Source organism: Phacochoerus africanus, chromosome 4 (genome assembly GCF_016906955.1).
Source record: "Phacochoerus africanus isolate WHEZ1 chromosome 4, ROS_Pafr_v1, whole genome shotgun sequence".
Lineage (NCBI taxonomy): Eukaryota > Metazoa > Chordata > Mammalia > Artiodactyla > Suidae > Phacochoerus > Phacochoerus africanus.
Window position 1 is genome coordinate 137054505 of NC_062547.1, and position 18938 is coordinate 137073442.

Consider the following 18938-nt stretch of genomic DNA (forward strand, 5'->3'; position numbering starts at 1 on the left):
TGATTTCCCTGCATGGATTTGACGTTGTTTCTAGGTAAGGCGGGTGTTAACCAGCATGTACTGATTGAGTCTCAGAATGTTCTCAGGATTGTGCTAGGTTTAGTGAGAGCCAAAAGAACGATCCAATACTGTTCTTTCCCACAAGCTGGTTCTAGTCTAGTTTAGGACACATGCGTAGAAGAGACACAGCGTGTAGTTCACAGAACCTTTTGAAAAGCTGTTTCTAAAAGATCCCTTAAATCCAGATATGACAGCTGACTGTGTAATGATAAACTCCTTTTACACGGATCATTTCCAGAGCTTTAGATGGAATAGGTCATTTCGTAAGGCATCCTGAATTCCATGGAAATAGAACCTTAGATGAGTCTCCTTCTGAGCGTGTAACATTTGGTAGTTTACACCTTTACACATCACCGGTGGACAGCTTTGGCTGGGGTGGTCTCGGGCAGGAGGGGGCCCTGGCCCAGGGCCGTATCGGTATTATTCCCATTTTACAAGTGAGCACACAGGCAGATAGAGGGTGAATAACTGACACAGGTTACACACAGTATGTTGATGAAGCTGCGATTTACAACTTCACATGTATTTTTTTATTTGTACTTATAAGAAAAAAAAAAAAAAACCTCTCCGAATTCCATCTCTTATAATAATAACAGTTGAGTGTTACCATGTATATCATATGCCAGGTACTGTCTAAGTGCTTGGCATAGGACGTTTAATTTTGTCTGTACAATAGCCCTGTGAGGTCGACACTACTGTAACATACCCTCATTTTATAGAAGAGTAAATAACTCTTCAGTAAACCCTAAATAACCTGACCTTGGTCGTACAGTGGTGGAGCCCAGCTTCAAACGCGAGCATCCCGACGCCAGAGCCTGTGTGTGGGTTGATATTCTTCCTGCCTGTGTGCCAGGGCCCAGGCACCCATCGTGCATCTTCCTCCAGGCTCTGGCTTAGGTGTGCTTCCCATACTTGTAGTCATGAAAGAGTATTTTTTTCCTTTTGCTTAACAGATGCTAAGTATTTCACTGTTGATAATAATCTTTCTCACCATGACTGTATAATAGGCCTTTGAACAGATTTAGCCTTGCTTACTGAACCTGTTGTCTTTTGCTGAACGTGTATTTGTATATAAAGTCTCATTTCCTTGGGGGCAGATTCCCAGAGGAGGGTGTTAACTCCTATCAGAAATACAGGAGTTTCCATATTGTTTGGTACGTCATGGGGCTCTATTCTAGTCTGGAGGATGAGAAAAGGCTCCCAGGATGACCCCCCAGATCCACGGCTTTGCTTCTGCATGGGGTTCCCCTGGAGGGCAGTGTGGAGCAGGGCTGATCCAAGGAGCGGAGGTTCACGTGTACAGGGTCAGTGGGGAGGCACTGGTATTGAGAGAAAGGGAGACAGAAGGGGGACGGGAGTGGTCCAGGACCAGCTAACGCATCCTAAAGCCAAATAGGGTGCACCAGGAACCCGTGCCAAGAGGGGACTGCACGTGCCCAGAGGAGAGCAAAGGTCATCACGAAGCCGGCCACCAGGAGAGAAGTCCAGACCCTTTTGTCCACCTTTCGGTGTCTGAGTTGCCAAGGAAAACAGCATGGTCAAGCTCCAGTTGGAACAGTGTTTTCATCCACATGGAGAAGAGACACCAAGATCAGCCCCTGTGCGCGCGGATCCCTTATGGCTCTTGGGGGGCCCCCATCCCTGTCCTGCTGCCTAAGAGCACCCCTCTAGTGCCATAGCAGGACCCCTCCCCTTCTCTCACTGAGCCTGAAACACTGAATTGCAGGCGAGGGGCGGTTGCCCCAGGGTCACTGATGTCCATGCTTAAGCCGAAGAAAGAAGCACAGGTTGTCTGAAGCAGGGAAGGATTTTCTCACACAAGCCTGGCACAGGCTGTTTGGGCTCTTTTTGGGTAAGGAAGTGTTCCAGGCCCAAGGCTTATTCTTAGGTGGCGAAGCAAGACCTAAGCTGAGCTGGAGCCTGCCTTTCTGACAGGGTCCACTACAGAGGATGTGCCCAGTCAGTCTTTGCTGGGACTTAAATCTGAGGACAGAGCATTCACAGCCTCTCTCGGTGGGTGTCACTCCGCCAGGGCCCTGAGTAGCATCCTGCTGCTGCTTTCAGGACAGATCTTAGATGCCCCAGTTTCATACAGGGGTGTCAGGGAAGGAAAATGATGAGGGGGGTCTCTTGTGACTTCACAATTACCAGGTCATTTTTCAGTTTTCACTTTAATAAGCAAGTTTGTAAAGCATTTTTCATGATCCTAAACTCCCAATGTGAGGCATCAGGCAAAGGAAACCCAAATGTCTTAGACCCTCGAGACCAGTGACATTTGATTAAGGTCTATAGAAAGATTCCTCTGTTGTGTTTTCATCAAGTGGCCAAAAAGGGAAGAAGAGGGGTTAGGCCATAAGTCTGTATTTCAGATTATTTTAGGTTAAAAAAAAAAAAAACTAGTTAAAAAGAAGTTACAGGTGAGTATACTGAAAACCACTGAATTGTACATTTTATTTCTTTTTTAGGGCCGCACCTGTGGCACATGCGAGTTCCCAGGCTAGGGGTCCAGTAGGAGCTGTAACTCCCAGCCTACACCACAGCCGCAGTACTGTGGGATCTGAGACCCATGTGTCACCTACACCACAGCTCACAGCAATCCCAGATCCTTCACCCGCTGGCTAAGAGAGGTCAGGGATCAAACCCGAGTCCTCATCCTCATGGATACCAGTTGGGTTAGTTACACCTGAGGCAGGAGAAGAACTCCTGAATTGTACATTTTAGAGGGTGAACCTTATGGCAAGTGATTTACATCGCAAGGAAAAAGGAATGATAAGAGAATTAAGATACTAATGCACATGTAAAAGAATACCTAGTTTGTAAAAAGAAAAAGATATAAAAAAATCTGTCCACGTGTATCTCCGGGGTGTCTACCGTGCCTTGTGCGCCTGCAGCCCTTTACAGAGCACCTTGAGCCTGACTTTCCCAAGTATTTCATCCGGACAGACAGATGGGCCAGTATGCCCAGGATCTTGGCAACGAAATAGTGACAGAGCAGAGCTTACATTCGAACCTGCAGCTCCCTGACTTATAAGGGCCCGACCTGGATCACTAGGGTTCACTGCTCCCCAACTGCGAACAGAGTGGAGCGGTCCCCCAGAACCCCTTACCCCGCCCACCCCACAGCTCCTCTGCCCCTGCCCGCGCCATCCTCCTGCCCGCGCCATCTGTTCGCTCCATCGCCCAGAAGGAGCCCAGGGCAGTCAGGCCGTTAGCGAGGCTGCGACACCCCCAGCCCCAGACGCCGAAGACAGAACGTGCGGTGCACGCTCAGCGCCAGCCCGCCTGCCTCCCCGGCACAGGCAGGAAACGCGGCACCTGGGCACGACTCGAAAGGCCAGCGGAGCGGGGTCTGACAGCGCCCGGGGCTGCGGGGGCCTGCGGCCCCGCGCCCCTCCCGGCTGCCAGCAGAGCTGCCGGCCATCGAAACTTCCGGGGGCCTTCCGGGGTCGGACCGCGCCTGGGCCTGCGCGGCGGGGACGGGCTGGGCGGGAGCTGCCCCCGCGTCTCCTGGCTCCGGGCCGGCCCGCGGAGCGGCGGCCGGGGCGGCGGGCAGGCAGCGCGCCGGGCAGCCCTGGGCCGGAGGCTATGGCGGCTGCGCTGGGGGTGCGCGGGGCGACGCGGCGCTGGTTCGCGGCGCTGCGGGCTCGGCGCCAGAGCCTCGCAGCTATGGTGAGTGCGGAGGGCCCGCGGGGGTCGCGGGAGGGCGAGGCGCCGCCGTGCCGGCCGAGGGGCGGAGGGGCCCGGGCCGGCCCCGAAGCGGGCCCGGCGTTCGGGCTCGGACTTTGGGGAGTCACATTCGGGTATCCGGCACGGTCGGACGCGCTGGTCCGAGACATGGGTGGCCGCAGCATCTTAGTTTTCCTTTGGCTTAAAAATCCCGTCGTCGTCTACGAAATTGCCATCCGGAAAACAACCGAGGCCGACTTTCATCAGAAAAGAAAAAAGTAAACATGAAAAGCAGTTGCGAAAGTATTTCACCATTAGGGTTTCTCGATGAGACTCCAGTTGCCGTTCGGTCCTCCAGACTGTGCGCTCGGAGAGAGCGGGCGCCGTCTCGGTCTCGGCTCGCTCGCTGTAAACAGCGGGACTGAATGTGGAATGAATTAATTTCTCTTGGTGTTAATTTTTTTAAAGGAATTACTATTGAATTACCTTTTTGGTGGCACATTGCTTCTTAATTCCTTTTCTGAGGGGCATCCTGTCAGTTTCCCTGCTTTGGAAATTAACAGATTGGGAGGTAAATTAACTGGAGGGAAAGTTTTAACTTGCAGCACCACCTAGTGGGAAAAAGTTGCGTGAAACTCACCTTTTTATTTTCTTTAATTGCTTGTGGGGGCCCATTTGGCAGTTTGAAATCCTTTAATAGAAGAAATTAAAATAACTCGATGATGGGAAAGATGGGCACTCTGCTTCGTGGCCACTAAGGCGAGGACGCAGGTGGAGTGCTCCCTGTCACCTAGGCGTGTCCCAAGGCATGCCTCTACCTAGGGTGGTTGGTGATCCGGTAAAACTGTGGGGTTTGGAGAGGAATGAATAAACGGACGGGATTGGAGTGGTTGCCACTTGCCGGGCTCTCTGTTGGGTACCTTCACACTCAAGAGCTCTTTTAAGCCTTTCAGGAACTTTGGCAGGTGGCTATAGTAATATCCCCACTGTAGAGCGCTGCTCATCAGAGAGGCGAAGTGATTTATTCAGCACCCACAGCTGGAAGTAACAAAGCTAGATTTCGAATCAAGATGACTCTCCAGGAGTTCCAGTTTGGCTCAAAGGAAACGAATCTGACCAGTATCCACGAGGAGGCAGGTTGGATCCCTGACCTCCTCGGTGGGTAAGGATCTGGCTTTGCTGTGAGCTGTGGTGTAGGTCAAAGACGTGGCTCGGATCTGGCATTGCTGTGGCTCTGGTGTAGGCTGGCAGCTATAGCTCCCATTTGACCCCTAGCCTGGGAACCTCCATATGCCTTGGGTGCGGCCCTTAAAAAAAAAAAAAAGAAAGAAAGAAAAAAAAAAGAAAAGAAAAAGATTACTCTTCAGATCCTATGCTTTCCCCATCCCTCCCCACAACTCCCACAGGGGGAAAAAAAATTCAAGTCCGCCACAAAGGGTTCTACAGAGGGTATGTCCCCAAGAGAACCGTTTGTGTTATGTAGGTGACATGACTCCATTTCAGCCCCAGACCTGATCCCTGTGGCTGTGGTGAGCGCAGAGTGCATATCACCGACCTCACTGGGCTGTGGGTGGTGGAGCAAGCAGAAGAAATCGGCTCAGGGTGGGCTCTGCAGACCCCAGGCGACTGCTGCATTACCCACAGCATGGTTGAGAGTTTTCTTTTGCAGCTATTCAATAATAATTCCCTTTCTTTTCCAAAACGACTCTGCATTGACCTAAAATATTTAAATATTCAATTACAATTTTAGATTATTTCCTATAGGGGGGTCTGCGTGTGAAAATTTTCAGAGCTATTGCTGTGAAACTAATGAATACTTTGGTTCTTAATAGTGCATTTTTTCCCTTTTTTTTGGAGTTTTATGGACGTTTAGTTGATTGGCAATGTTGGGATCATTCCTGGTGTACAGCGCAGTGATCCAGTCATACCCATACTCGCGTCCATTCTCTCTCAGATTCTTTCCCCACGTCGATGATCGCAAACTATTGCGTAGAGTTCCCTGTGCTGAACAGCAGCTCCCTGTGGGCCCATCGTTCCATAAACCTCAGTGTACACGGGCCAGTCCCAAACCCCCATCTGTCCCTCCCCTGCCCCACCTGCCCCCTTTGATAATCATACGTTTTTCGAAGTCTGTGAGTCTGTTTCTGTTCTGCAAATAAGTTCATTTATATACATTTTTTAGATGCCATATGTCAGTGACATATCATGTTTTCCTTTCACTGTAGCTACACTTAGTATGCTAATCTCTAGGTCCAGTCATGTTGATGCAGATGGTGTTATTTCATTCTTTTTTACGTGCGTAATATTTAAGTGTTTTTAAATTTTTTTCTTATTTTTTCCCTTTATTTATTTATTGGTTTGGTTTGGTTTGGTTTGGTCACGCCTGCGACATGCAGAAGTTCCCCAGGCCAGGGATCCAAACCACGCCACATCAGTGACCATGCTGAATCCTTAAGCACTAGGCCCATAGGGAACTCCTTTAAATGGTTTTTGATAACAAGGCTTTAAACATTTTTATTTAATTAAGACATATTTTCATTTTCTGTTTTGTTAGTTATAGGGAAGGAGAGCTGACCTAGCGAGGAAGAAACTGGAAAGCTGGCTCATTCGTGTCCTTTTTTTCCTCTTATAGAATAAGTTGTCTTAGAGTGAGTTTACTTACTTCGCCTTCTTAATTCCATTGATGTCAGTGGTAGAGGCTTTTAGGATTTCTGAAGTGGGGATGAGTTGCAGTTTCACAGTGGAGAATCCAGTCCCTGGTTGCCCTTTTTTTTTTTCTTTTTCTGTTTTCTTTTTAGGGCTACACCCGCCGCATGTGGAAGTTCCCAGGCTAGGGGTCGAATCGGAGCTACAGCTGCCAGTCTGCACCACCGCCACAGCAACGCTGGATCCGAGCCACGTCTGCAACCTACATCACAGCTCACGGCAGTGCCAGATCCCCGACCCACTGGACGAGGCCAGGGATTGAACCCGCATCCTCAAGGATGCCAGTCAGGTTCATTTCCACTTCGCCACAGTGGGAACTCCCCGGTTGCCCTTTGCTAAGGAGCCCTCACATTAGTTCAGTCTCTCTGGATGACAGTCCCGCCCTTATCTGAGCCTGTAGTAGCCCTGCAAATAGGTAGGGCAGGAATTACTGGTTGGCATTTGTGCCAGAATGAGAACATAGCTCTTCTGGCTTCTCCTAGAGTGTCCCTTTCTTCTGTCTGACATGCTCTTCAGAGTTCTTTCAGCTAAAAAACAAATAGCATAGGAGTTCCCGTCGTGGCGCAGTGGTTAACTAATCCGACTAGGAACCATGAGGTTGCGGGTTTGATCCCTGCACTTGCTCAGTGGGTTGGGGATCCGGTGTTGCCATGAGCTGTGGTGTAGGTCGCAGACGCGGCTCGGATCTGGCGTTGCTGTGGCTGTGGCATAGGCCGGTGGCTACAGCTCTGATTTGACCCCTAGCCTGAGAACCTCCATGTGCCGCGGGAAGTGGCCCTAGAAAAGGCAAAAAGACAAAAAAAAAAAAAGCAAATCGCATAGGAAGTCTGGGCCCGTTAACCAAGTAACTCCAGGTTTGGGAATGTCATCGCCAGGGTGAGTAGGAGCAGGGTGGACAGTTGTGCACAAGTGCTTTGGACTGGGCGGTGCTCTGGCCAGACTCTGGAGAGTGTTCGTTTTGCTGTGTTTCTGAGAAAACGCACTCCACTAAGGCAGGGGCTTTTTACCTGCAGTCCAGAGGCTCTGTGGATGCCCAGAAGTTATTATACACAATGGCCTGTGAGTGTGCATTTGCTTTTTCCTCTTTGGGGACTGGGCTTCCTTTGCACTGACAGTAGAGGGTGAACCCAGAGAGCTGGGTGAGGAAGGACTGAGAGCTAGGAAGTGGGAGCATCCAAAGAGCGACAGACCAGGAGTTTACAGCCTTGAGTTCGAATCCCGGTTCTACCACGGGACGTGCAGGGTGTCCTTGGGTGGATGTCTTTGTCTCTGTTTCCCAAGTCCTGGAATGCTGGCCATGGGTGATGGTCTTTGGTACGACGGCCAAATGGTCAATGTCAGCTGTATCTGTAATAAACCAGAGAAGCTGACCTGTGAAGTCTGAGGCATTTGTAAGGTGCGGTGAGCCCATATACCACGGAGACAGCTTATTTTGTCCAGAGTGAGCCTCGTTTTTGTCTCTTTTTTTTTGAGAACAAAGAAACCAAAGAGGGGTAGAAATTGTTGCCCTTAAGACTTTTTTTTTTTTTTACATCTCTATATAAAGAGCAGTTAAGTTTATTTGAACTTAACCAAACCTCTACATTCCAGAGAGTGAATGTCATCTTTTCTAGTCGGCAGGTGCCCACGGGTTGACAGCCGAGGAGAGAAACCAGGTTATACCTGACCTTCAAGCAGCAGGATGGTCGGAGTTAAGGGAGAGAGATGCCATCTACAAAGAGTTCTCTTTCAAAAATTTCAATCAGGTAATGATCACATATTCTTGCTTGGGCCGTGGTCTGTTTTTGTCACCTTAGGCTGTAACTCTTTCTAACGCTCCTGATTGCCTGGCGCCTTGAGGACCCAGGGTCCCAGTCCTTCCTTTTGGTTTCCAGGCTAGGTCCTCCATCCTTGTGGACACTCGCTGCCACCCGCTGGGTGATCCTCACCTCTAGGGGACGGGGGTGCGATTCGTGTCGTTTGGAGAATCCAATTCTGAAAGCGCTCTTGCTTTGCGTTGCTGTTGGTTGGGATATTTAATTTCCTGTCAAGTTAAATGCCGTGAAAGAGAGCGTGAGCTTCTCACATTTATCAGAAGGGGGCCTGAGTCAAAATGCACGAGAAACGCATACCAGCACACTGCTTTCCCCTGCTTTCGCGGGATGGTTGTCAAGTTGTCTTTCTCCCTATGGCTGCGTTTCTGTGTCTACATCTTCTCCCAAGCTTCGCCCTCGTCCCTGATTGGCTCGTTTTCTCTAAGCCCCATAGCCAGCCCTTGAAGCTTTTCTGAAAGGCTGCTCTTCCCCCGCCCCCAGAGATTGAGCTTAAACAGGGGACCTGTTCCATTAGGGCCCCACCCTGTTTAGAGAGTCATCTCCCATGACTTACCCTTCAGTTCTGACTCCACTGCATTTGTGTAAGGTCAGTGCTTTAGACTATTTCGTGTTTGTTCAGTTAGTTCGGTAATCCTCCGGACAGATTTATTGTTTTTATTTATATTAGGTGTCAGCATCGAGAAGGCAGGGACCATGTTTGCTTAAATCACTGTGTATTGTACCTGATGCAGTGCTGGGTACAAGCAAGCGTTGGACAACGGCGGACATTGATTACAGTGTTGGCACGTTTCTGGAAGGGTGTGCGAGGACCAGATTTCCACCAAAGAGACCGTCGCATGTTTTCCTAGTAAATGCCCTTGGCTCCACTGGGCTGCCTGCCCTCTTCTGCTCTCCATCCATCTGGCTGCCAGCCTTCTGCTGGGTCTCCAGCTCCTGAGCAAACCTGGACCGAGCCGACTCCTTGTCCTGCTGCCCCATGTGCTCGGCGGTGCTTGTCAGGGGCTTAGCACCCTGTGGCTGGTGGCAGGGAATCCCATTGGTACAGTAAGCTTGTGCATAAGCTCCAGGTAGCATTTTCCAAGCTTATTAAAATTCTTACATGTGTACAGCCTGACTCTTTAAGCCTGGGCTAATTTATTGGGCTCGAACATGTGGCTTAAAGTACTTGGGTAGTGTTGCCTCAGGCTCTGCCCATGAGTCAGTCATCCAGCCCCACTCTCACCTTGTGCTCAGGGTACTTTGGGAAATGGGAGGGAAGGGAAGCCGTGCAGGGCATCCTTGATTAATTTTTTTTGTCTTTTTGCCTTTTCTAGGGCCGCTTCCTGTGGCATATGGAGATTCCCAGGCTAGGGGTCTAATCGGAGCTGTAGCCACCAGCCTACGCCAGAGCCACAGCAACGTGGGATCCGAGCTGCTTCTGTGACCTACACCACAGCTCATGGCAACGCCGGATCCTTAACCCACTGAGCAAGGCCAGGGATCGAACCCGCAACCTCATGGTTCCTAGTCGGATTTGTTAACCACTGCGCCACAACGGGAACTCCCCTTGATTAATTTCGACGTTATTCACCAGGACCTTTAAGAAACTTGACTCCCCCCTCACCCCTCCTCATTCAGCTTTTAGGGGAAAGAGGCAGATGACAAGGAAATGAGCGGATAGCAGGGAATGTGTTCAGAGAAGCAGCCCCGCAATGATGTCCTGGGGTCAGCTTTCCAGCCAGGCTCCTGTGACTTGTGTGTGCCCGGGGCCTGTCATGGCAGCGGATGTCAGGGCACCTGTCGGTGTCTTCCGGCCAAAGACCCCCAGGAACACAGCAGTAGTCGAGTGAGTTGGGCCTCGTGCTTGTGCAGTGAGGGAGGACCCGTAGGGAGGCCGCCGTGGGGCAGCTCCGGAAGACGGTGCTGGAAAGACCTAGCACAGGATTGGGCTTGCGTTCATGATTGTGGGGTTTTTAAGGAATCAGGACTTTGACCTGGATTGGATGTTGTCGGGAAACAGGTTCTTCTGTGATTGGCTCTTTGAGTAAATCTTACCTACGGGGAGAGAAGGGACTGAAGCCCAGACTGGTGCAGAAGCAGTGGCCACTCACTCGCCAGAAGAGGGGGGTGTTTGGTGTTTCGGGGCTTGGACCTTGTTTGTGTTTGGCCTGTGCCGAGATACTGCAGGGTGCTGTCTGTCACACTCGGTGTTACATCCCATCAGGGTCATGGTCACAGTAATCAGCACAAGAGGGGGGGTGATTTTTTCTCCTGATCCTGGTGACACAGTGGCCTCGTCTGCTCCTGATGTTCAACCCCAAGGCCCAGGTTTGAGTGCCGGGCCAGCTCCCAGCAACGCTGGGGCCTGGGTGATAGTCAAGGCCAGCTGCCAGGTGGCAGAAGCTGCTTTTCTCTTTGTCACAACGAATGTGTAGAGCAGTGACCCTCTGGTACCGCTGGATCCTCACATAGCTTTCATTTAGAACAGAAGAGGTATTGGCTTTTGTATTCTAAAGCAAAAATAATACAAAACATTAAAATAGGTTAGTGTAAAGAAAAAACAAATTCCAATTGCAACTATTTCCATCTTTTTTTCTCTTCTAGTTTTTTTTTTTTTTTTAATTTTTGTCTTTTTGCTATTTCTTGGGCTGCTCCCGCGGCATATGGGAGGTTCCCAGGCTAGGGGTTGAATCGGAGCTGTAGCCACCGGCCTACGCCAGAGCCACAGCAACTCAGGATCCGAGCCATGTCTGCAACCTACACCACAGCTCACAGCAACGCCGGATCCTTAACCCACTGAGCAAGGCCAGGGATCGAACCTGTGACCTCATGGTTCCTAGTCGGATTCATTAACCACTGCGCCACAGCGGGAACTCCTTTTCTCTTCTAGTCTTTCTCCATGTGTGTAGTTTATTCACAATGTGGCAGTTGTACAAGCAGTTAAATTTTAAAAATGTCGTTTAATTTTTATTGTAAAAGAAACACTCATGAACTCAACAAATATTTATTAAGCGCCTTCTCTGAGCCGGGCGCTATCGTAAGCGCAGGTAGCTGCTATTCTAGTGTAGGGGAGAGACAGTAAATTCAATGGTATAATTTCGGGTGGTGATAGGTCATGGATAAGAATACAGTAGGCTATTGGAGTGGAGGCTGTGGAGGGGTGAGCACACTCTTTCAGATGAAGGGGGGAGGAGTTCCCTTGTGGCCCAGTGGCTTAAGGACCCAGGGTTGTCACTGCTGTGGCTCTGGTTACACCTTTGGTGATGGTTCGATCCTGGCCAGGTAATTTCCATTTGCCACAGGGGTGGCCAGAAAAAAAAGGTGACGGGGGCTGGAAAGGCCTCTCTTGGGAGGGCACCCCTGAGGCCTGCATTGTGTGAGGGCGCTCAAGGTGAAGACCCAAAGCAAGTGCATTCCAGGCGGCGAGCCGAGCAAGCACAAAACTGGAGGGGGAGTGATGTTGGTGTGGCCGAGGAAGAGCGACCTGGGGGCGAGGGGCGCCGAAGGGAGAGGAGACGATGGAAGAGAGGGTGGGGCCGGAGCCCTGGAGCCTTGTCGCCGTGGCCGGGAGCTTGGGTTTATTCTGCGAAGGAAAGCTCTTGGAAGATTTCAGGCAGACATGTGCTGTGTTGTGGTTTTTGTGCTCAAAAGACCAGCCTGGCCGATGCGCTGTGAACAGGTGGGAGACGGGCAAGAGAGGCAGAGCAGGCCGGCGACACAGGTTGCTGTGGTGGGACCGGAGGCAGGAGGTGGTGGGAGACTGGGGGAAGCGGTGGGATGGAGAAAGGGAATGGCGTCTTCATTTATTATTTATTTTTATTTATTTTTTTGTCTTTTGAGGGCCGCACCCACGGCGCACGGAGGTTCCCAGGCTAGGGGTCACATCGGAGCTACAGCTGCCAGCCTACACCACAGCCACAGCAACGAGGGATCCTTAACCCCCTGCGCGAGGCCAGGGATCGAACCCACAATCTCGTGGTTCCTAGTCGGATTCGTTTTTGCTGTGCCACAATGGGAACTCCGAATTCTGCATTTATTTTGAAGCCAGAACCGTCAAGACTTGCTATGAGATTGGAGGTGGGGGGAAGGAGAGGGTCTAGGGTGATCCCAGGGTTTTGGTTCAAGTTCTCACGTCAAGGGTGGTGCCACCAATGTCACTTATGCGGCTGGGGCAGAGAGGGCTTGGCAGGATAGGGAATTAAGTATCCCTTTTTGGTCATGCCAGTTTGAGGTACTTACTGGTCACCCAGGTGGCGATATCAGATCAGGAGTTGGTGCTGTGAGGTCAGGGTTCAGCTTGGAGATAACACTTGGAGAGCCGTCGTAGGGGGTGCTCATGAAAGCGGGGTTCTGGATGGGCAAGAGGCAAGAGGACGGGATGGGCAGGGGGAGAGGCAGGCATGGGATGCCCACAGGGCACGTGGTAGGAAAGAAGGCTGAGTCACATGCACAGGTGTAGGTGGGTGGCTCTGTTTGTTCTGGGAAGATGAGGCAGTTTTCTCTTCTGATTGCTTCTGTGTTTTTAGCAAGGTCCTCATTGGAAATGAGTTGCCGTGGGAGGGAGGAGTGTGGGAGATCTGGGAAAGGGGCAGGAGCCCTGGACGAGGCCTCCTAGAGACGAACGCAGGGAAGAAACGAGTGAGACGTGGTCAGTTGCTGGGTGGTTCTCAGTGGCACTGGAGATCTGGGGGCAAAGCTTTTTTTTTTTTTGTCCTTTTGCCTTTTCTAGGGCCGCTTCCCACAGCATATGGAGGTTTCCAGGCTAGGGGTCGAATCGGAGCTGTAGCCACCAGCCTATGCCAGAGCCACAGTAACGTGGGATCCGAGCCGTGTCTGCAACCTACACCACAGCTCACGGCAACGCCAGATCCTTAACCCACTGGGCAAGGCCAGGGATCGAACCCGCACCCTCATCGTTCCTAGTCAGATTCGTTAACCACTGCATCATGACGGGAACTCCTGGGGGCGAGCTTTTAAGGTGAAGATTTTGTGTGTTTGTCCAGCTCTGTGCGGCTGCCTGGGCACAGGCTTGAAGTCGGTGCAGGGTCGGGCTTACCAAGGGCTGAGCTCTGGCCGGATGGGCGTAGCGGAGGATTGGGGGCAAAGGGGCTGAGGGCATGTGCACAGGAGGGGTCGGCCCTAGGCCCTCGGGGTCGAAGCTGGTGAAGAGGGCGGTGCAGCTGCGACACGGGGGATGGCCAGTGAGGAGGGCGATACACGGTCTGGGAGGGCGAGTCGGCCATGCGATCAGCTTTTAAATGCACACACCCCCCCCCCCCCCACCCCCGTGCTCTGAAGCTGGAAGCTGATCTTCTGGACGTCGTTCCCCCGTGTAGGCAAAACTCCTGTGTGAAGAGGGCCGCGGTGGCCCCGAGGGCCTGGTGTCTCTGCTGGTGAGCAGGCATTTCCGCGTGCACGTGTGCGCCTCGCCCCGACCGCGTCTCTGTCTCCGTCGCCGCAGCCCTGCCCAAAGCAGGAGGTCGGGGAGGCCTGCTGTGCTCCAGGCGACAGCACCGTCCTGGCCTCAGCTCTGTGCACTGGTGGCAGCCTTCTCACACCCGAGACCTCCTGTCTCTTAAGACAGTTCCACCCACCCTGGGTGTCAGCATTTATAATTTTTTGGTCTTCGTTGTACATCCAGGTAAAAAATAGGTTCTCGTGTTTGCTCAGTAGGGTATGGACATTTTTCAGTTCTTTGCACAGTCTTGTCATTTTACTCACAATAAATCTTCAGGAGGAAGATTACACATGTTGGGTGTTACAGTTTAAATGGTTTGCTTATGTAGTAGCATGTGGAAAACAGCATCACAAGAATTGGCTTCAGAATTCGCTTCTTTAACCATACGTTTTAGAACCACTTTCATTGACCCTGGCTGAAAGACCTTGGCAAAGGTTTGGGTGATTCTAGGTGTTACTATAAGCAGAGCTAGTAAGATGCATTTGAACTTTTTTCCTCTTCAAGCTTTTATCCCAAGATAGGGTTAGTTCCAAAGACTGCACATGCATTTGATCGCTCGGCAAATACTTAAGCAATCGTAAATACTTAGGGATTATAAATGTGAAAGTGCCCCTGAGATTCTAATGGTGTAGGTGAATGCAGCGGCCATGGTTTCGGGGGCTGTAGCCCACTCCCTCTCCTTGGTAGCGGTGCCAAGGTGATGGTGAGGCTTCATGGCCATGGCAGGCTTTTCGACACCTGGAGGGCTTGGACTCAGACAGGGTGGGGCTGGCATTTGTACAGGAGTTTTGCTTTTTTTTCCTGGTCGTGTAGACATAAGGAGGGAGAGGTCTCAGAGTGACAGGCACATGGATTCTTAGGTGTTTGGCAACTGCAGGGTGACGGCACCGAAAGGAGAAAACGTCAGTTAGAAATGTGGGTGTGAGCCTTCCAGAAAGATCCATTTCGTTAGGCGTTGTCCTGTGGGGACAAGTGGGAAGCGGACAGCATCCGAGGAAATGTGATGCTGTGGAAGCAGGTGCAGAAGGCGAGGCTTTGGAACGCAGGCAACATCTCCTCCAGATGCCAGCAGGTGGAGCCCTCCAGGGCAGGAGCCCAGGTGGGCCAGGTGGCCTCACAGGCCCCCTGGGGACACGCACCCCATTCTCTCCCTCCTGGATGCTGGACCACCCTTGTTGAGCGTGGAAACAAAACTCAGCATCAGGAATAGACGAGAGCAGGGGCGGGACCCCGACCTAGTTTGGTACCTTTTAGCTGAGTGGAGAATTCCGGGGAGAGGCAATAGGGAGTTGCCACTTGGTAATGGAGAGCACTTTTGATTCACGGGCGAAGGACTGAGCTTTGTAATTCGCTGCGTTCCTGGAGGAGCTCCCGAACCTTGTCTCTGCCTCACTAGGTGGGCCTGCCTGCCGGGCGTCCGCGTTTGTTAAGTGGAATCTCAGGAACTGGCTAGTTCAACATGCCAGATTTGACTCACAGAAATGGCTCTTACATGGTTTAAGTTACTAGCTTGTCAAAGTTGACTCTCTCTCAAGGCAGGGTCCACGCTTGTTTGTTCCCTATCAAACATTTGCTCATCACATTTTGGTTATGGTAACTGCTGCCATGAATAGATTTCTGGAGGTGGAGTGGGGCAGGGCCCGCTCAGTGGCCCAGGCCAGTGGTCACTGTGGTGGTGGTGGTGGTGGTGGTGATGGGGCCCCGTGCCTCTCGTGCCTCTCGCAGCAGTAGCACCACGTGTGAGTTTGGGGTTTGTAAGATGTTTCTGTCCCTGGGCCCACAGCTCCTGCTGTAGAGCAGTTGAAAGTTGCTGTCGCTGACTTACTTTGTAAAGATGTTTTATTGAGGAATTTGAGAATAGGCTTATGGTTAACGTTTCGAAACACTTAGTGAAGTCAAAGGCTTGTTGATACCAGAAGACAGACAACTGTTAATGGACATCTTAACGGTCCTGGCGGGGCACAGGTGGCGGTCTCGGGAGCTCTCGCGAACGGATTAGTCCGGGTTTTATGGTTCAGTGTGGTGCACCGAGAGTTGCTGCGCATCAAAGTTACGAGTCCACGATGCAATAATGCAAATATCACATCTGAGCGCTCTTGCAAGTGGGTATCCACTGCCTGTTGAGGGTAGGGAGACACTTCCCTGAGGCTGTTCCTGAGGCTTCTGCATCATACGGGTTAGAAAGTGTCACTTTGCTCTTAAAGTTGAGGCTAAAGTCTGTGTGTCTAGGAGCCAGGTACAGTCATCACACCTGCCGCTTGCAGTAAAACACCTGCCCGCTGATGGGCTTTGTTAGCCAACTAGAAACTGGAGGAAGTGTCCGCCGTTGTCATTGGAATGGAGAGCAGAGACATTCACATTTGAGTAAACGTGCCGTAGAATTTGAGAAGCTCATCAGCCCGTCTGTGTCAGGGACGCATGCGGTGTGCACTCCGTGCTTAGTCTCGGTGTCCCACTGTGGCCCAGCGGGCACAAGTCCGACGAGTATCTAGGCGGCTTATTCTTGGCGTCGCAGGGAGCCCGGGGCGGGACACGCTGATGTAGATGGTGGCTGGGCCGATGGTGTGGTGTCTCCCAGGGTAGGGAAATTAGACCCTGCGCTGTTATCCTTCTGAGTCTTACTTCTGCTGTTTATGTCACAGGATAGGTTTAGACCTGACATGGATTTCGAAAAATCACACGCACGCGACAGAGAGACGAGGGGGAATGTCAAACAGGTGCAAAAAATGCGCATCTGACACCACGCTCCCTGTGAAAATGCTGTGGTCATTTACCCCGCCCTTTAATAAAAAGGGACTTTTAACTGCATCGTTTTTTCTCAGTTGTATAGTAAATCTTCTGTTTACACAACGTTGCCTGAGTGTTTCGTAAAAGTCAAACAGCCAAGAAATAAAATTTCCTCAAACGTCTTTGTCTTGCCCTTGTACAGATGGCGTAAAATCAGGTGTGTAAAAAATAAAAAGCAGTTTGAGTTGACGTGAAAGGCATTTCAGATTTATGCTTTGCAGATGATATTGCTATGATTAATGCATTCATTGCTTTTTTTTATTGCTTTTCACAGATAATGTACATGATGCATGGAAAATGTTGTGGGTTTAAATCTTTGCCAGGTTTCGACTGTGAATATCAACAGATGTTATCATATAAGTACTATAATTATTATAAAATAAAAAATTTGTCATGAAACGCATTGACATAAATTTCGTTTATGTAAATTGCTTTCATTAGTCTAAACCCTTAGTGTGGCGGTTAAAGTTGGTGAAGCACTTTAGATGAGATTAGCTTGGTGTAATGTGGTCACAAATGGGCTGCTTTAAATTTAACTGACAAGAAAATAACACTCAAAAGTTAGGAAATTACCGAGGCATTTGTTTGCAGCCCGCATTGCTGGTGCCGCTTAAATAGCCTGAATATGAATTAATAACAATGGACTGCTGGCTCGATAATGACGGAAAATAATTTAAAGGAGACCTCAAGTAATACCTTAAAAGTCTTTTGGTCTTGCTCTTTTCTCCTCTGTTTCTGTTTGGCTTTGGTATGCCCCTCCCTTGCCTCGGTATAGCTGTGATCGTGCCTGGTGAGGTTTGCACAGCACGAGTTTTGTCAATCGAGTTTGGGTGCATTAGGGCTCTGACATAGCAACTTGCATTCAGCTGTTCCAAGATATGGACCTTGGGTGCCTGTCGGAGCGGCCTCCTCCGCAGGTCAGCTCTTTGGAGTGGCCAGTGCGGGGCCGCACCCGTGTCTCTGTGGCCAGGGCATCTCTGCCCTCGGGAGGGGCTCGGCGGACACAGAGCTCATGCTGGCCCCCAGTTCTCTGTGTTCTGCTCTTTTCTTTACCAGCTTCTAAACAAAACAAAGCAGGACGTGCACTCCTCCATTTTGCAGGAAATTTGCTACTGTGTTGCCCTTCCGATCCAGGCTAGGATAGGCCATTCTAACTAATTCACTAAAATTAATCCGCTGAATTTTACAGAAAGACCAGACTGAGATTGGATTGCTGGTGGTCGCACTGGGTGCTGTCGCAGTAGCGGCCGGACTCGAATCTCTGGTTCCCACAGCAGCATTTTTTGATCCGACTGTGATACAGAGAGGTGTTTTTGTCTGTATTTTAACTAACATCTTTCGAGGAGATGCTTTGTTTTCCAGGGACTACCTGTTGGATTACTTTTCCACCTTAAATGGGTTTGACAGTACTTCCCTGAGAAAGGGGCCGTTCACCAGCTCCAAGCAAACAAAGCTGTGCCTGTGTCGCAGCAGCCCAGCCATCACTGCTGAGCGATCGGAGGTCCTTTGCTTGTATCCTTCACCTCAGTCCTGTCAAAACAGCACACGCTGCTGATGAATCACTTTGCCCCTGTGCTCTCAGCCGGTAAGGCAGGATCGTGGCCTTCTCCCATAGCATTCGTTCAACTGACTTCCACTGCCATGGCCTTGCCACTGTGGCCCTGGCCGTGGATGTGCACCACGGACCTGGCACGGACCCCGTCCGGGTTGGGCTGAGAGCCAGAGAGCCTGGCTCTGTCCAGATCAGGGAGCAGCCTCTTCGGGGCTCGCACGCTCTCGGCCCAAGGCTTGGAAGGAAGACAATGCAGAACACGTGCCTCATTCTGTTTCTGCCCAGAAAAGTTCCCAGCTTTGCTGGGGAAGGTGGACCCTCTGAGTTGTATAAGATAGCCGATTTCAGAAATTGCTCTGCCCTCAGATTTGATGTGAGCTGGGCTAAAGGTTGGCAGGAAAGGTCCTTGTGGCGCTTGCTCCCTCGTTCAGCATCGCCTCAGGCTTAGCGTCTCTAAAAGCACACTCATCTTTCCATCTTTCCTACAAGACAGGTCCTTGTCTCAGTAGGACCCCCACCCTCTCCAGCACCCAGACCTGAAACGGAAGGATTATCTTGGTGCTCCGTCACCCGGTGCTGCTCAGTCCTCCTTTGGTGTCTCACCAAGACTGAGCGTCTGGGCTTGGGGCCCCTCCCTTCCTGCCGGTGTTCCTGGAGGAGCTTCCTGATGGCCCTTTCCTTCCAGGCCCTCCGTGCCTTCAGGGGCCTGCGTGCTGCTTTTTTTTTTTTTTTGTCTTTTTGCCATTTCTTGGGCTGCTCCCGCGGCATATGGGAGGTTCCCAGGCTAAGGGTCGAATTGGAGCTGTAGCCGCCAGCCTATGCCAGAGCCACAGCAACGTGGGATCCGAGCCACGTCTGCGACCTACACCACAGCTCACGGCAAGGCTGGATCCTTAACCCACTGAGCAAGGGCAGG

General features: G+C 51.1%; 1 protein-coding gene across 1 annotated transcript in view; it reads left to right on the plus strand.

The window, feature by feature from the left end:
- The first annotated feature begins 3581 nt into the window (after positions 1 to 3581).
- PCBD2 (pterin-4 alpha-carbinolamine dehydratase 2) overlaps positions 3582 to 18938 on the plus strand; it is a 52071-nt gene continuing 36714 nt past the window's right edge. The window contains exons 1-2 of the mRNA XM_047778664.1: positions 3582 to 3729; positions 8046 to 8177. Of these exons, the coding sequence (XP_047634620.1) occupies positions 3646 to 3729; positions 8046 to 8177 (216 nt within the window). The 5' untranslated portion in view covers positions 3582 to 3645. The remainder of the gene's footprint in view (positions 3730 to 8045; positions 8178 to 18938) is intronic.